Source organism: Rattus norvegicus, chromosome 10 (assembly GCF_021556685.1).
Source record: "Rattus norvegicus strain SHRSP/BbbUtx chromosome 10, alternate assembly SHRSP_T2T, whole genome shotgun sequence".
Classification (NCBI taxonomy): Eukaryota; Metazoa; Chordata; class Mammalia; order Rodentia; family Muridae; genus Rattus; species Rattus norvegicus.
The window spans coordinates 39,600,692-39,619,524 of NC_141543.1; the positions used below are offsets into that span (position 1 = coordinate 39,600,692).

General features: G+C 40.1%; 2 protein-coding genes across 2 annotated transcripts; both read left to right on the top strand.

Moving 5' to 3' along the window:
- The first annotated feature begins 3,536 nt into the window (after nucleotides 1-3,536).
- On the top strand, nucleotides 3,537-4,466 carry Or2y1d (olfactory receptor family 2 subfamily Y member 1D). Its single transcript, NM_001001089.1, is given in 1 exon segment — nucleotides 3,537-4,466. A coding segment is annotated over 1 exon segment (930 nt).
- Nucleotides 4,467-17,534: 13,068 nt separating this feature from the next.
- Nucleotides 17,535-18,470, top strand: Or2y16 (olfactory receptor family 2 subfamily Y member 16). The gene is given in 1 exon segment (NM_001001090.1): nucleotides 17,535-18,470. A coding segment is annotated over 1 exon segment (936 nt).
- The last annotated feature ends 363 nt before the right edge of the window (nucleotides 18,471-18,833 follow it).

Consider the following 18,833-nt stretch of genomic DNA (forward strand, 5'->3'; position numbering starts at 1 on the left):
TCAGCAAGCACTTCTTGGCATCAGCAATAGTGACTGGGTTTGGTGACTGCATATGGGATGGATCCTCAGGTGGGGCAGTCTCTGGGTGACCTTTTCTTCAGTCCCTGTTCCACTTTTTGTCCCTGTATTTCCTCCCATGAGTATTCTGTTCTCCCTTCTAAGAAGGACTAAAGCATCCACATTTTGGTCAAATGACCTGTGGATTTTTTCTTAGGTATTCCAAGCTTTTGGGCTAATACCCACTTACCAGTGAGTGCATACCATTTGTTTTCCATTATGACTGCGTTACCTCACTCAGGGTGATATTTTCTAGTTCCATCCATTTGCCGAAGAATTTCATGCAGTCGTTGTTTTGCAAAAGATTTTACTAATGATATTCTTTCTACCATCCACACATCCATCCACCTACCTAAGAATACACAGCACATTAAAAACATTCTCACTTGCATCTCTTTTTCTACAACTGCTTAAAATTAGGAGAAGAAATACCCCTTTAATAAAGTGTGAATGTGTTGGTTTAGAATAATCTTAAGTCCTTTCTGAAGCTCGACTCCAAATAGCTAAGGCGCTAGTATGCAAAGTAAACTGTAGACATCAGCACTAGGAGACAAAGATGAAAAGTGTGGTTGCAGGTGCTGTTGATCAATCAAGGGAGGCTTGTAGGAAGAGTGTGAGGCAGAGGTAAACCCATTCTAGACCATGTCGATGTTCCATGGGTAGCGCCAGGGAAAACAGGCACCATGTTAAGTAATTTAGACTTTGAATGTCCAGTGAAGTGAGTTGGCCCAATCCTTGGTTATCTGATTTTACACTACAGATATTGTGAATTTTGGCTGATTAGGGATCTTGAGCACAGCATTCAAAGCTTATGCAGTAAGATGGGGTAATGGTCTGATTTCTAGTAAGACACAGATGGTATCCGTATTAGGGGATAAATAAGTTTGTAGGAAAGGTAGAAATAGAAATTGGGTACAAGGATGCTTTGATGCCTGGGAGGTTTGATATGGAGCTAACCTAATCTCCCAAACACTGAGAGAGGTGCACATGTAGGCTTAATCAAACAAAGGGAAGTTATACTCAAACTTTAAGTCCCCCAGCACAGCAATGAACGTGACTAGAAGGAACGTATGGAATCTCTGCCTTTGCTCCAATGAGATACAATTAAATGAGATATCTCTTAAATGTTGTTCTACTATAGGCTGGTGATGCCATTAAATTAGTGGACTCATGGAAAATGTAATATTAAATGTTGTTGTACAAATTTGAACACGCTTTCTGATAAAGGTGTGTTCACTGGCAGATCGTGCATGGCCAGATGCATTCACAACTCAGAAACAAACACAGGGCTAAGCACAGCTGACCACAAACAGCTGCATAACAAAATCGAGCACTTGTATATATTTCTTTTTACATCATCTCTGAATTTACCTTGCATAATCTGAAAGTGCAGGCCAGTATTTAGGCAGGGGGATATCACTTCCTGTCCAGGCAGTCTGCCTTCAACCTGATTCATCTTTGTTTTATTTTTTCTCCATACTAAACCACAATCTATCCAATCTGTCTCCCCGATCCCATTGGTTGTGATAACCATTGGTTTGTGAGAACAAAACCAGTTGGATGTATTTTCCATGTGAGAAATCACCAAGTGGGGATGCACTTACCTTGAAGCCTTTTGCAACCTGAAACTCAATCGTCCACACCCACTTCTCAGTCAGCACGCACTTGGGTACTATACTGAAGCAATCTACTTTCTAAGTTGTTAAAGCTGGCCTACCGCCAAGCACATGCATAGCCCTTAATATTCCCTGTGGGTCATTAAGAACCAGTTGTACTCACCCATCATCACTTCATTCTCTTACTGAGATGAGAGTTTGGGGCATTATGAAAGGAGACGGATGTTGCCAGAGTCTCATCCTCTCTTGTGGAATGTGGATCCCACTAGTATTTGCATTTTCCTAAGAAAGTCTATGTTCACCTGTGTACACTCTCATGGGAATTTCCCACACCTCACACACATATGTGTATCATGTCCCCATAGAAAGCTCTGTGTTGCCTAATTCCTTATTTAGGGTGACTGGGATCACAGCCTACATGTAAATCTAAGAATAATGTGTAGGCCTCCCTGAGACCCATCCTTGGAATCACATAGAGAACTTTCAATTGTTTTTAAAGAACTCCCAGGAGAGTTTCCTTTTTGAATGTCCATCTGTGGATGTGAGGAAACAGACTTCAACAAGTGCTCTGTGAAAGGAATGGTAAAAGGGTCTCTGAGAGGCAAGGAAGGTCCTATAATTACAGCCAATGGTGTATAAATTATAAGCTCAAGAACAGTGCATGGAGAAGAAGGTAAGCTGTGATAAACACAGAGTTTTCTTTATATCTATCGATCTGTCTATCTATCTATCTATCTATCTATCTATCTATCTATCTATCTATCTATCTACTTACCTACCTACCTATCTATCTATGTGTGCACATGCACATGTGTTTGGGTAAGTACACTGAAGCTTGCATGTGGAAATAGAGAACAGCTTGCAGAAGTCAGTCCTCTCCTTGCCCTGTGTGGAACCCTGGCTCTCTCACTGGCCCTACCTCTGTGTTTAGAGGATGGGTTTCTGCCAAAATGTCTATCTACTTCCTTCTAACTAAGCTTCTAAGTTTCATTCTCAGACACTAAATTGATTCAAGGAATAGGAAAAGGCAGATCTTAAAGTCTAGAGAGGAAAAAATAACTCTTTCAGATAAGGCCAGGGATGGATTTCCTAGCTACATTTTTAAGTGAAATATATTTGGTAAATTGTGATTTGTAATAAGAAATTTGTTGCAAACCAGTTACCACCTAACTGTCTGAACTTTTCTCAATCCTTTGCAACAGATGCTGCCAACGGTGGGAGGCTTCCCAGGGTTGGCACACTGACAACACCCGGAGTGATGGATGGGAATAGATGAGTGCTCAGAGGAGAGACACATGATGTCAACCTTGTTAGACTTCAGTCGGTATCTGCAGAAATACTCCACCTTCTAGAAAGAGAAGAGGAACAATCAAAACAGCAGAAAGGAAGCACTAACACTACATTTTACATTCTGTTTTACCTCTATGTTTTAATTTTTGGGGACCATATGCTACAGAAATACTCCCATTAGTCAGCCACACCCAAAGGTCCACATTGGCTCTCCATGTTGCTGCATTTGGAAGCTAACCTCATGCTGTGAGGGAGGTGACAGTTACATCACCTTTAGACAAGGAGGGCTAGGATTGCGGCCAAAGGAATCCTCCCAAATGCTTTAGTGGTAAGAACAAAATTAGAGAACATATAAGAAGCAGGGCCAGAGTTCAAACAAAATCCATTCACTCCTGACTTAGTGACGTCCTTTCTAAAGAGGAAAAAATACTGGAAAAGTGGAATTTGTTAGTAAAATAGAGAACATGATGCGTGATTCTGGAATGTTTAGGGAATCATGGGGATAAAGCTTTAGCATACACTGCTCAGCAGACGTTCTGCGTGAATGTCCACTCTTTTCCCAAGTGAAAGGCAATGGGGACTTTCAATGCCAGTTTATGGGAAGGCTTCATATTGGTAGGCTTCTCAGATTTCCCTCAACTGGAGGTTTTCCTCTTTGTCTTTATTCTAGTTTTTTATTTGCTAACTCTCTTTGGCAACACCACCATCATTGCTCTCTCTCGGCTGGATGTCAGATTGCACACACCCATGTACTTTTTCCTCTCCCATCTTTCTTTCCTGGACCTGTGTTATACCACAAGCACCGTACCGCAGCTCCTCATTAACCTCTGTGGGTTTGATAGGACCATCAGCTATGGAGGCTGTGTGGCTCAGCTCCTCATTTTCCTTGCCTTGGTCTCCACAGAGTGTCTGCTCCTGGGGGTCATGGCCTTTGACCGCTATGCTGCTGTGTGCCGTCCACTACACTACACGACTATTATGCACCCTCAGCTATGTCAGGGACTGGCCATCTCCTCCTGGGTGTCTGGCCTTGTGAACTCTGTGATTCAGACAGGACTTGTTTTGGCCATGCCCCTCTGTAACCATTGGCTGAATCACTTCTTCTGTGAGATGCCCATATTTCTGAAATTGGCTTGTGAAGACACTAATGGAACAGAGGTGAAGATGTTTGTGGCCCGAACAATAATCTTAATCTTCCCTGCTGCACTGATTCTGGGATCCTATGGACACATTGCCAGGGCAATTCTGAGAATCAAGTCAATGGCTGGGCGCAGAAAGGCCTTTGGGACTTGTGGGTCCCACCTCATTGTGGTTTCTCTGTTTTACGGCTCAGGCATATATACATATCTCCAACCCATCCACAGATATTCAGAGAATGAGGGGAAGTTTGTTGCTGTTTTTTATACTATACTCACCCCCATTCTCAACCCTTTAATATATACTCTGAGGAACAAGGATGTGAAGGGGGCTCTTTGGAAGGTCTTGGGAAAAGCACAGACTTAGTGTAAAAGGAGGAAGCAAGACAGTACATTGTCTGTGATACCACTCATAATCTGAAACCCACATTTGAGGGCCACTAGCAACAAGCTAACACGCCCCAGGGTCCCAGAACTATTAATCTAGGATTTTGGAAGTGGCAGGAGTCTCTTGCAGTGATTTCTAGGTTAGTGTATAAGGTCCCTGTCTGAGAGGAGGAGCTGATCTATTTGGCTACTTTCCAAAAGAATACTAGGGAAGGCTCACATTTGAACTGCAAGTAGAGATAGGCACTAAGTGTTTCTAAGAATGAAGGTATAATTACACATGACATCACCTTTTCCAAAGTCATTGATTCCCAGTGTGGTGTCATGTAGATGACCCTTCGCTCAAAGTCATAGGGCATGAATTCATGACTGGCCTTCCAAATAATTACCATGCTATATTCCTGAACACCTTAGGTACTGTTTTTACATTTTCTGATAGTAGTTACCCCACTGACCTTTCACTGGCTCACGTTACTTGGAAAGATAAGGAAGTTGTGGCCTGTGGCAGAGTCGTAGATATTAAAGGTATTGCCACTAGGATACTTATACCCAAAGAAGAATCAGAGTGTCACTAGCTGTACCAGGAAACCATGCCAGGAGGCTCATTGCCATGAGAAGCCTCTCATGTAAGAGGAAAGAGACTAGAGGAGACATGTGCATAAGCAGAATGATCCATGAAGGAGAGGTATGTGAAAGAAGAAAGAAGAAAACAAAACCAGAAGGCTTCTGAACTAGGCAGATGCGAGAAATTCAAACAGACAATGGGTTCTTGAAACTATCATGCTCATTTTCCGCCATGTATTTGACAGTTTGCTTTACATCTATCTATCTATCTATCTATCTATCTATCTATCTATCTATCTATCTATCTATCTATCTATCTACCACCCACCCATCATCATCTGTCTGTCTGTCTATCTGTCTGTCTGTCTGTCTATCTATCTACCTACCTATCTATTTATGTGTGCACATGCACATGTGTGTATGTGTAAGTACACTGAAGCATGAATATGGAAATGGAGTATAGCTTGCAGAAGTCAGTCCTCTCTTGCCCTGTGTGGAGCCCTGGCTTTCTCACAGGCCCTTTCCATGTGTTTAGAGGATGGTTTTCTGCCAAAGTGTCTACTTCCTTCTAACTAAGCTTCTAAGTTTCATTCTCAGACACTAAATTGATTCAAGGAATATGAAAAGACAGATCTTAAAGCTTTAAGATTATATAGGAAATATATAGTTTCATCTTGGAGGTAGTTTATATTTTTCCATTAAAAATATAAAATAAGAATCTATAAGAAGAGTAGAGTCCCTAATATTTTGTAGCTATTTGACTGAATATAGTGCACAGATTAATAAAATGGCTGACCAACAAGAGAAAGCCCATAGACCTTTTAATAAGATTTTATATACATTGGGATCTTCATAAAACAGTAAAATCCTAAGAAAATCACCAAAGCAAACTTCTTTTATATGCTTCAAAACAAAGAGTAAATAACATATAAGAGACTGTTAAAGTAGCTTTTGGATGGGAAAGATGATGGAGACAAAATGTAGGTGGGGAAAGCCCCTGGTTCCAGTGGTGGATATGTCCGGATCTGCTACCAGAGGACTTAGAACTTAGAACAGCTTGCAAATTAGGATGCTAATTGCTGCACCCAGCAATTGTGATCTAACCTAAGATTGATTCTAACCTAAGATTTGGTGGTGTTTTCCTTCATGCAGCAACTCAGCTGGGTTCCAGAGAGAAGGTACAGTGGCAAAGAATGGGTTTTTGAGAAATGCACCCCAGCTATCATGGGAATTTGGAAGCATGGGGCTGGCATAGTAGTGACCTGCTTTGGGAACTTAGCGACCCAGGTGGAGAGATTTCAGAGCTCCAGGGTCAGAGAGTCTGCCAGGCTGAGAACAAGCCAGGATGGCCTGTGCACTGGTGCCTTGCTGGCGGTAGCATGAAATTCATATTAATATTTCATACAATATATGGCACCCAACATGGGGCATGAACCCATGACCCTGAGATTAAGAGGTTCATGCTCTACCAACAGAGCTAGCCAGGTCAGAGAGAAAAAGAGGAGGAAGGAAGATGGAGGAAGAGAAAAACAATTCAGATTCCACATGGTTTAAGTAGCCATGAGTAGCTATGAATATTTTATAAGGGATGGATAATTATAGGACAATTTGTCTTATCTAGGTGGGGAGTTTATATCAATATCAATTGGCTCTGAGTTCATTGTGTGGACGTTTTGTGGGGTGAGAATTTATTGATATAAATCTAACTGATAAATTACAGGCCTCTAGAGTTTTGATTTTACTGGGTCACAGGAATTTGTGACAGCTAAATTTGTAACCACAGGAGCTGGATGGCTGGGAATGTGAGCAGAATCTGCAGCAAGATAACTGTGAGATGGGTGGTCATTGCAAGGGGCTAGTCATGGATGCAGTGACACTCCCGAGGCCCAGAAAATAGTCAGCATTAGCGTGGGATGGTACTTTATTAATATTTCATGCAACAGATGATGTCCAACATGGGAGGTAAGAATCCACTAGAAATTTAAGATTCTTAGCCTATAGTTAGAAATTTAGTTAGAAACTCAGGTGACAACACATGCTGAGGAGGATATGGAGAAAGAGGAACACTCCTCCATTGTTGGTGGGATTGCAAGCTGATACAACCACTCTGGAAATAAGTTTGGAGGTTTCTCAGAAAATTGGACATAGTACTACCTGAGGACCCAGCTATACCACTCCTGGGCATATACCCAAATAATGCTCCAACATACAACAAAGACTATGCTCCACTATGTTCATGGCAGTCTTATTTATAATAGCCAGAAGCTGGATAGAACCCAGATGCCCTTCAACAGAGGAATGGATTCAGAAAATGGGGTATATTTACACAATGGAGTACTACTCAGCTATCAAAAACAATGGCTTCCTGAAATTCATAGGCAAATGGAATGAACTAGAAAATATCATCCTGAGTGAGACAACCCAATCACAAAAAAAAACACATGTGGTATGCACTCACTGATAAGTGGATATTAGCCCCAAAGCTCGAATTACTCAAAATACAATTCACAGACCACATGAAGCTCAAGAAGGACAACTGAAGTGTGGATGCTTCAGTCCTTCTTAAAAGGGGGAACAAAAATATTCATAGGAAGAGATATGGAGACAAAGTTCAAGCAGAGACTGAAGGAATGGCCATTGAGAGCCTGCCCCACCTGGGGATCCAACCCATATATATATACAGCCACCAAAACTGGACAATATTGATGAAGCCAAGAAGTGCGTGCTGACAGGAGCCTGATATAGCTGTCTCCTGAGATGCTCAGCCAGAGCATGACAGATACAGAGCCAAATAATAGCAGCAAACCATTGAACTGAGTGTGGGGTCCCCATTGGAGGAGTTAGAGAAAGGACTGAAGGAGCTGAAGGGGCTTGCAAAAACATAAGAACAGCAATAACAACCAATTAGAGCTCCTAGGTACTAAACCACTACCCAAAGATTACACATGGACAGACCCATGGCTGCAGCTGCATATGTAGCAGAGGCTGACCAATGGGAGGAGAAGCCCTTGGTCCTGCCAAGGCTGGAGCCCCCAGTATAGGGGAATGTCAGGAGGTGGAAAAGAGGGATGGTTGGGGAGGGGGAACACCCTTGTAGAAGAAGGTGGAGGGGGAATCAGATAGGGGCTTCCGGGAAAGGGAATAACATTTGAAATGTAAATTTAAAAATCCAATCAATCAATCAATCAATAATAAAAAGGAAATTTAGTTAGAAATTTGGAGGTTTGATTACCTGAACAGAAACAAATCACATGTTGGCTCAAGCAAGGGAACCTTGAAACAAAGAAAGAGGATTCTGAGGTCCCCTGCTGTGAAGAGACAAGATGGCTGCTCTGAATCAGAGAGCCTGAGATTGGAAGCTGCCTACTTCTTGGGGCAGATATAGAACTGTGAATTTATAAAATTGGGATTATTTGCTTTTAGGATAGATTTATATACAGATTTTGTCCAAATCATGTGGTAACTTTCCCCTGTGGTTTGAAACTAGAATAGGGAAAATTTACTGACTCCTGAGTATAGAGCAGTGATAATTGACTGCTATGAACAGGTATTGATGGATGTCTGTGGCTCCAGGTAGACATAGTTTGTTATTGTAGTTGTCATTGTGAAGCCTTAAACATGAATGATGGATTAGGATTAGAGGCATGACTAAGTGCTATCTGTCTGTCTGTCGTCTATCTATCTATCTATCTATCTATCTATCTATCTATCTATCTATCTATCTATCTGTCATCTAACTTCCATCACCTATCTATCATTTACAGGCTATCTATCATCCGTATCTCATTCATAGATAAAGAAAAATAAACTAAAACAAGCTGCAGATGAGGACTTACACTGTATATACTTCTAGGCTTACAAAAATAGAACCTACTTATAATAAGAGGTCTTAAATGTTTTGACATCCCTTCTAGCCTACCAGAGGTAGTGGAACTGGAAGTTTAAAAAGCTTAATACTGTGAAAGAAGCCGTTTAGAAATAGTTCTTTTTGGGGCTGGGGATTTAGCTCAGTGGTAGAGCGCTTGCCTAGGAAGCGCAAGGCCCTGGGTTCGGTCCCCAGCTCCGAAAAAAAGAACCAAAAAAAAAAAAAAAAAAGAAATAGTTCTTTTTGAGCAAATTCAATCTGCCATTTCAGGATATCAGTAGTTCAGTTCCCATGAAACAGCAGTGGCAGCTCGATCCGCTGGCAAACACGATTCATGAATCAGCAACGGCAGTTTGAGAGGCTCTGCTAGTGGCTCTGAGTCTATGGAAGCAGCAAGAAGCTGCCAGAGCGCCACTAAAGGTAACAAATGATGACCAGCAAAGAATGGTATAGCAAACCAATACCATACAAGTCATAGTCATCGTGTCATTGTTGTCATGGTCATTGTCAGCAAAGCTCAACTGTGGCCAGCAAAGAATAGTAAGGCATACCAATACCACATGGCATCCACTATCTGTTGGGCTACATCTATACGCTTTCCAAATGTCACATGTCCTCTCAACAATATGCTTTAGCAAAACATCACATACCCTTTTTCCAGGTTGCTTCTGGAAAAACACCACATCTGCTCTCAGCAAAACATCCTCCCACATTTCTGCTTTAGCAAAAACATCCTCTCATAAGACAGTTTCCAGAAAAAAATCACATGACACAACTGAGTCTCCAAAGAAACCAAAAATTTCAACTTCATGCATTACCTGTAGTGGCAGCACATGTTTTTAATTCCAACACCATGTGCACAACCAATGTCCTAACTCTTCCAAAAAAGAATAAGTACCTTATTATGATGGGGAAAAATGTGAGTAGGTAATTAAAGAAAATGAAATGGAAAATAAACCGTGGAAAAAGGTATTCCCATATCCATATAATCAATGAAATGCAAATTAGCACGACACTGAGTTTCATGCCATCTCACTAGAAAACACTTAAGGGTATATTTTTTTATGGTTCTGAACATTGAATTTTTATGTTAGATTCACTAATGCTGTGATATAATCTGACTCCATAAAGTGTTTTTAAGATAAGTAGATATATTCAAGAAATTTAGGGTTTGTTTTATATTCAAGTAATTTAGAGTCTATTTTAAAAAATCATCTAAGATCTCATAATATCCTCTCAATATTTTGTTAACATTTCATCCTTTTTCTATGTACCTTTACAGACCAGTAGATATGTCTATTTTTATTAACGCTTACTTCTTGCCAATCACTGTATATGTTATTTTTTCAATTTTGGTTTTGGGTAATATTAATTTTACATGCTAATTTGATTCAATGTGATAGTTCAACATGTGGATCAAATGAACTTATAAAATCTTGCCTTTATCAACATTCCCCTCCATTCTTAGCCAACTCTAGTAATCACTAATTTCCTTTCAGGCTAATGTTTTTTAACATCTACATATGAGAAAACGTCGCTTGTCTTTCTATGTCTGGTTTACCTAACATTACCATCTAATTCATCAATTTTGCTCAAATGACAAGATTTCATCCTTTTTTTATAACTGAGTAACATTAAATTATGCATATATGGGACACTTTCTTATTTATCATTCATTGGCATGCAGAGTGATTCTACATCATGACTAGTGTGAATAATGTCACAGCAAAACACAGTAAGCACGTATCTCTTTGGAATGCTGATTCAGCTCCTTGAGATATACACCCAGAAATGGGACACCTAGATTGTGTATTAAATCAGTTATAACTCCAGTCTTTAGAAGACTATGCACATCATTCTGTGTAATGTCTGAACCAAATTGCATTCCTACCAACTGTCAGATCTCCTCCTTCTGTCTCCTCATCAGTATTTGCTGTTTTGCTTGTTTTGGTAATGGCCATTGTGGTGTTAATTCAAATTTTCCTGGTACATAACAAAACCAAACCTTTTGAAACATGTATTTTCACCCAGTTCAAAATATTTTAATAACTTCACAAAAGAAAGTCTGAAGTAAAAGATGTTCAACTTAGTGAACAGACTAAAAAACATTGAATGGTAGATTTTAATTTTTCATTGTACACGACATCACTAAATGGTCATGTTATCAAGCTACCTTATCTTTAAATGTTTTTTATTTGACCAGCTCAGATATCTTTCAATTCCAGATCTAGGGCTTTGAATTGGCACACTCCAACATCTACCCCATTGATGAACTGCTGGAGTGCATGAAGGAGCGAATCCTACAGATCCAAAACTACAGATCTCCATGACACCTGGCAACAACAGGGTATCTAAGAAGAATCCCAGTGAAGTTCCAATATTTATAGAGTAGCAGAAATGAGAGGCCTCCTAGTAGACCAAGAAGTCATTGCAATGAACATTTGTAAGCAAAGAAGTATGAATAAAAGGGTATACTGTGGAACATACTAAAGTTTCCACAATGAACTTTTTCCTCTGCTGTGTGGAGGTTACGAGGGTGAAGGGCAGGTATGAGAGGAGTGGAAGATGAGTGGGATTGTGGGCATGATGGGAAATTCACAAAGAACCAATAAATAGTTTAAAATATTTCCTATATTATGTGCAATAGCATTAAATATATAATACATAATTTTAGAATGCATTGACAAATTTTTTTCTTTAGCTTTGTTGTGGATAAAATTAATATTCATATGTCAAACATAGCATAATATAAAACATAAAAGTTTTTATCATGGAAATAAATATTTAGCTGAATTGATGTTTCATGTAACTAGAATACATGAGCACTATTTGAAGAGTCCAGAGATTTAAGTGATTTAAGCCTATGTTTGCTCCTGAGTGAGTCTTGGAATGGATTCTGATGGGTCAAAATAGGACTGTTGTGGAAGTAGGGAAGCATGAGTCAGAGTCAGGTGAGGTATGCTGAGGATGTTGAATATAACCATGTTTGGGGAACAAAGGGAATTGAGAACTTCAAGGTAGATCATAGACTGCCCATTAGTAGAGTATAATTGCCACAACGGGGCCCACAGGTCTCCAAGGCCACACCTTGAAAATTATTCTTTCTGTGCTGCTGCTATGGAGCCTTGGCAATGTCCCCAGAGCATTTGTGGTGCACTAAAAATAGTGTCATGGGGTGATTTGTCATGGGGTAATACATCAGATCCTTTCAATTCTCAGTTAACCAACCAAGGGCAGCTTGGAGTGCACTGCAAAGATGCCATGGGCTTCAGCAACTTTTCTTGTGCAGAACTGTGTGAAATGATGATCTCTAGGACAGGAGCTTTTATCTAAGACCTCTACTTCAAGAAAGAATTCAGGACCACAGAAGGACATATACACCTTGCACATCCCTCTATAAAAATGGTCTCAAGTGGGTCTCAAATCTCTATTGAAGCCAATAGAATTCAGGCTCATAAATGGTGGTTTCTGCTCCTAGTAATTAGGTAAGTACTGACCAGATGATTTACTCTAACTTCACAGATAAAATCATGATATAAATCCCCATTACATAAGCAAGGCTGACCTCTACTCTAATGGCTAGCTGGCTTGGAGACATTGAAGTTATGATTTATTTCTAATACTCTTTCCTTCTATAGCACCTGTCTACTTACTTCGCTAGACACAGCATGACAAAATATTCCAAGTTGCATGCATTTATATCCAAATGCACAGTTAAAAGAGTAAGTATTTTTCTAATGTGAAGAAGAAATGTCCATTTAAAATAATTTCAAAATATTTTCTAAAACTCAAATCTGAAAAATTCAAAGCTCTAATATGCAAAGGAACTTGTACATATCAGAACCAGGGGATAAGAATATGGATGTGGTCAGTTGACAACACATCAAGGAAGATTTGTTGTAAGAACAGCCAGAGGGAAGGAATGTAATCTAAATGAAATAATGCTATGTATGACTTATACAAGTTAAAACAATTTATTCATTTAGTCTTGGAATGTCTAATACTGTACCTGAATTCAAACCTCGGTTACCTGGTATGATGCTAAAACACTGGTTCTCAACCTTGGAGTCAAATGACCCTTTCACAGAGGTCACTTAAGGCCATTGGAAAACACAGATACTATATTATGATTCATAACAGTAGCAAAATTACAGTTATGAAGTAGCAACAAAAATAAATTTATGGTTTGGGGGTCACCACAACATGAGGAACAGTATTAAAGAGTCACAGCATAAGGAAGGTTGAGAACCACTGCTGTAGTTGTGCTAACTGTTCAAGAATCTTGAAGATCACTTCAAAAACCTGTGTTATAGAATGGGCTGCTGTGTGGTTTCTGGTGTGAATGAAATATGGGCCAGATCAAAGAATGATGGTCTGCAAGGAAACCTACGATGGTGATGGAGAATTGGTAGAGGGAAGTTTTGGTGGTAAGGTTTAATAGTGAGTCAGCCTCCCAAAAACTAATGAGAAAGCTACACATACAGGCACAAAAGGAAGATGTAAATTCAATTCAAACTATACAATGTATACTGTTACTACTGAGGATGATTAAAGAATAATTTTTGGAGTTTTTTATTAGATATCAAGTAACATTTTTATTTAAATGTGATTCTAATAACTGTACATTAAGTCAGTGGGCAAATGAAGTGGTATTATGTGGCTTTGGGAAATAATTAAACATGGTTTCTCATCGGTGAATTCATCATTTATAGAGATCATGAGTAGACACACACATGTGCACACATACACAAGGAAGTCACTGACACTTGTATTACAGAAAATCAAGTATGCAACCATCAAAATGTCTTGTATTTGAGGGGACAATAAAGAAGAGTGATGACGTTTTCCAAGATGATTTTATATTGTTTGAAAAACAAACATTGTGGATGGGTGGAATGCTTCCATTACAGCCAAACATTTGGTTAATGCAAAAATGTGTTTTGACCTATACTGAGAGATCAGCTTATGGTCTCTGAGTGAGAAGACAGATACGAAGGTAGAAGATAGTTGCCAGTTAGAGATAGAAAACTTCATTTTCAAGTTTACTCCTGGCTGACCCACAGTCTCTTCTCCCGTGCACTTCAGAAGTTTGTCTGAGTTCTGGCTTTTTGCAAAAATGAAAGCAAATTGGGGGGCTGGGGATTTAGCTCAGTGGTAGAGCGCTTACCTAGGAAGCGCAAGGCCCTGGGTTCGGTCCCCAGCTCCGAAAAAAAGAACCAAAAAAAAAAAAAAGCAAATTGGACATATTTGCCATGTGGTAGATCTTTAGGCATGAGCGAAAGTTATCATGGTTGTCTTATGATGTCTTTTTCTAATTTAGAAAAGTTAATTAAATAATATCAGCTAATATCAGCTTCTCAAGCAGTGTGCTTGCCCGATTGTCACTTGGACTGACCTTTAATCCTTTAAGTGTGAAGTTGTAAAAGGATAATTCCTAGAGTGTATGTAGCACTTACAGTGAAAAACTACATTGTAAGGACTAAATTGTTTGCATTTATCATAATTTCATTTGTTCATGGAGATAAAGGATCATAAGAAAGTAAAGGTTTTCACATTGTACTCTGTACGGAGAAATGTTGAACTTGGAAATCTCTGAATTTTATGATCATTCTGCTCAATATATGGAGGACTGTCAACTGAAGGTCTGTATCCTTCACATACATTGGCTTCCCATGGGAAGGCTTAGTGCTGCCCAATGTCTTGGCCAGTGTGGCCATGACAAAGCCCAACTGGCATAGGAGATGGAGACTGGGTATAATGAGCCAGAGTCCAATCTTTGACCTCACGTATAAATGAGCTTTCACAAGTATTCTTGACACATGAAAAAGCCCTCCACGAAGATTTGTTTTCACATTTTCCAGACGTGGGCATAATGAGGGAGAGCACATCACCAAAGTTAAAAAAAGAGTAGAAAAAATCTCTGTGAGATATTGAGATGTATTAGAGATTTTCTCCTGAGTGACAGACATGTGGGCAGTCTAGGAGAGATGGATTTTAGGCTATGTGAACACTAAGACTCACTAGTTTTAGGAGGACCAGCATGAGTATTGTGGTTTTGTAGCTTAGCCCATTCTTTACAGGATCCTGCAGTCTTTACTACACAATCCCCAAAGAATGATTTACAAGGTGGCACATAAGTGTTATTGTCTTGATTAGATAGGAGAAAGTAGGTATTATGGAAGAGCATTCAAAGAGAGTTTACCTTAAGGTAACATGGTACTCTTTTATACAACAGATTATAGATTGTAAAAAGATCAGATTCCAAGGAAGTAGGGATACCTCCATATCCCTGTGCCCAGATGAGACCAAAGCTGCCACTGGGCTTGTGCTTTTCAGTAAGATGTAGCTAGCAGAGCTGAATGAGGTGTGTTCCTAGAGCTGCAGGAACCTCTTGGACATGTTGTGTGTCAATCATTATTTTAGAGCCTAACACTGTAAAGAAGAATGATCAATAAGAATTTATCAATCTTATTTTAGTAATAAGGATGAAATAGAGTTAATTTTTGTCAGAACTGTATGCCTGAAACAAAGATGTAATGAATTCGTGACATTAGTAAGGAAACTGTTGGCTTGATAAATCAAGTTGTTGAATACATGATGAAAATAGAGGTTGAAAATGGGGAGATAAATATACAAACAAGTGTGGATGAGGAGATGACTATGAGGCTACATGAAGAAAGTTCTTTTTTGGAGATTCTATATAGGAAGGCTTCCACCAGATGATGTAGGATTCTGGGAAGAATTATCCTTTGGATTTCCCCTAAAATCTACGTGGTCACAGATCTGTGTCATCATTTGTATCTAGTCTCATATAGTACTGGCAAATTCTATCACTCAAATTAGCACTATTGGCTTAAGCTAGTTTGGTCACTATACTCCTGTGTTGTCATTCTTTTCTCCTTAAAAAATAAAGGCCTGGGGCTGGGGATTTAGCTCAGTGGTAGAGCACTAGACCTAGGAAGCGCAAGGCCCTGGGTTCGGTCCCCAGCTCCGAAAAAAAGAACCAAAAAATAAATAAATAAATAAATAAAGGCCTAATGGGGCTAGTGATATGACTTTGTGTCTCAAAAAGTAAGTAGAGAGTGACTGACATCTGGCCTACACACATGTGCGCGCGCGCACACACACACACACACACACACACACACACACGTGATGGCACTTGTACACACATGCACATAAACTCCCACAAGAGGCATGTTAAGTTTTCAGTTCTGTTCTCTCATATTCTATATCTGTATAGGCTGTTTTGAAGACAAGTTTAACTTTATTTGTTTCTTGTTCTCTTGGGTATTAGAGTGACCACTTACATTCACGACTCCTTGTTTCATTATATTGAAATCATTTTTGGAAATGACCCCAACATTTTTATATAACCATTAATTAAACTGTTTCTGAAACATTGCCAACATTTCAAGCATTGTTTGGAGACCACATTAATAAAAGCATAAAGCAGGAATATTGACAGTCTTTGTACTAGTAGGTGATAGATAACACATATGAGATAATACCTTCCTGTTGCTCAGAAACTAAGTTTAGGTTATTTCCTGCCCACTAAGCATGTTGCTTGGGCATGGAAAACATTCACTCATCTATTCGTTTGTGTGTGATGAGACCTTTCTTTGCCATACACTGCATTTGACATGGTATAAAATGCTAAATAAGTAGCCCTTTCATCAACCTCAAAGAAGAGCATTGCAGGAACTGGAGATGTCGCTCGGTGATTAAGTGAACTCAATGATCTATCAAAGGACCTGAATACAGTTTCCAGCCCCCATGTTTAGGGGACTCACAATTTCCTGTTGGTCCAGGTCCAGGGGGATCCAAGACACTCCTCTGGGCTTCTTGGGTAACTACACTTATGTGCACATGCCTCACATACACAGGATTATAAAATCAGTGGAAAAAACATAGCATGTTCTGCCATGCTTATTTGACACAGAACATAAGTAATAATCATTTTCTTTTCAGTCCTTTGTGGCAGACAGCAGCTGTGTGAGTGCGGAGCCCAGAACGGGTGTAATGACAGTGTTGTCTACGCAGGAGGAAGCAGATGGATGCCAAAGGGCAAATTTGCCATCTCAACCTGGTTATTCTTGAGCCTTCATCTACTGAAATACCCTGTCACATAGACCAAGATGATGAACAAAATGAGCCACAGGTGGCACACATTAGATTTTATTAATTGATAGTATTTTTTTCAGAGCTCACACTCAGGGAGTTGCATATGCTGGACAAGCGCTTAACCTATGAGCTGCATCTGCAACCCCACACTAAGTTTTAAAAGCAGATTCCCATTACTGCATTTGGATCTGTGTCTTGGTGTTGTGATTGTAGCGATATATCATCTCTCCTTCCGGACATGGAAACATTGAATCCACAGTTGAGTGATCTCAATAAAAGCATGGCACAAATCATCAGAACTAGAACTCAAGCAAAGAGGGCATCATGGATGTCTTGTATCTAAAGATGAGAAGGTACAAATAGCTGGATAAGTGGAACTAAAGAGCAAAATGGAAAATGCAATCTATGAACTTGTAGTGTTTAGGACATAATTTGGAAACCCACACTGCTTGTTGGAAGCATTGCATTGTTTATGCTTTGCACTGGTCAAAGGCGATGGGAACCTTCAATTCCAGTTCATATGGGGCTTTCTTTTTGGTGGGATTCTCAGACTGGCCTGACCTGGAACTTGTCTTTTTTATTGTCATTTCAATTTTCTACTCCCTCACTCTCGTCGGCAACTCTTCCATCATTGCTCTCTCTCAACTGGACCTTCGACTGCAAACACCAATGTACTTCTTCCTCTCACACCTCTCCTTCCTGGACCTCTGCTATACCACCAGCACCGTGCCCCAGCTTCTCATAAATCTTCATGGTCTAGACAGGACCATCAGTTATGGAAGGTGTGTGGCTCAGCTCCTTATTTTTCTTGCCTTGGCATCTACAGAGTGTGTGTTACTGGGGGTCATGGCCTTTGACCGCTATGCTGCTGTGTGTCACCCACTGCACTACACAACCATTATGCACCCTCAGCGATGTCACGCACTGGCCATCTCTTCCTGGGTAGGGGGCCTTGTGAATTCTCTGATTCAGACAGGACTCATGATGGTGATGCCTCTCTGTGGCCATCGACTGAATCACTTCTTCTGTGAAATGCCCATATTCCTAAAGTTGGCTTGTGAGGAAACAAAAAGGACAGAGGCCAAGATGTTTGTGGCTCGAACAATAGTTTTAGTTTGCCCTGCAGCACTTATCCTGGGTTCCTATGCTTGCATTACCAGGGCAGTACTAAAGGTCAAGTCAGCAGCTGGACGCAGAAAAGCTTTCGGGACTTGTGGATCCCACATTCTGGTGGTCTCTCTGTTCTATGGTTCAGCCATTTACACATACCTTCAACCCACTCACACCTATTCTGAAAGTGAGGGGAAGTTTGTTGCAGTTTTTTATACTATAGTCACCCCCATGCTCAACCCTCTGATCTATACCTTGAGGAACAAGGATGTGAAGGGGGCTCTGTGGAAGGTACTAGGGAGAGGCACAGACTCTGAGTAAGATGAAGAGAAGAGGCCAGGACATTTTTTTTCCGTTATACCTTTCATATTCTTGTTTAGGACCATTGGTCACTAACAAAAAAACCTTCGGTAGACCTGAGAGTCTTCCAACTGGGGAGGTGGGACGATTTGAAGATCTTTCTATATCAGTGCCAGAGAAAGAAAGTTGGCTTATATCACAACATTCTAAAGAAGGCTTGGGAAGGTGGTGTGTTCTAGCTCCAAGCAGAGACTGGTGAATATCTCAGAGTGAGAAAAGACTCATAAATGTGCTAGCATCTTTTCCAAAAAGTCTCTGATTTCCTTTAGGGTACCTCAGAAGAGGAGGCACTGAGTCTTAGTACAAAGTACATTGAGTTCACTG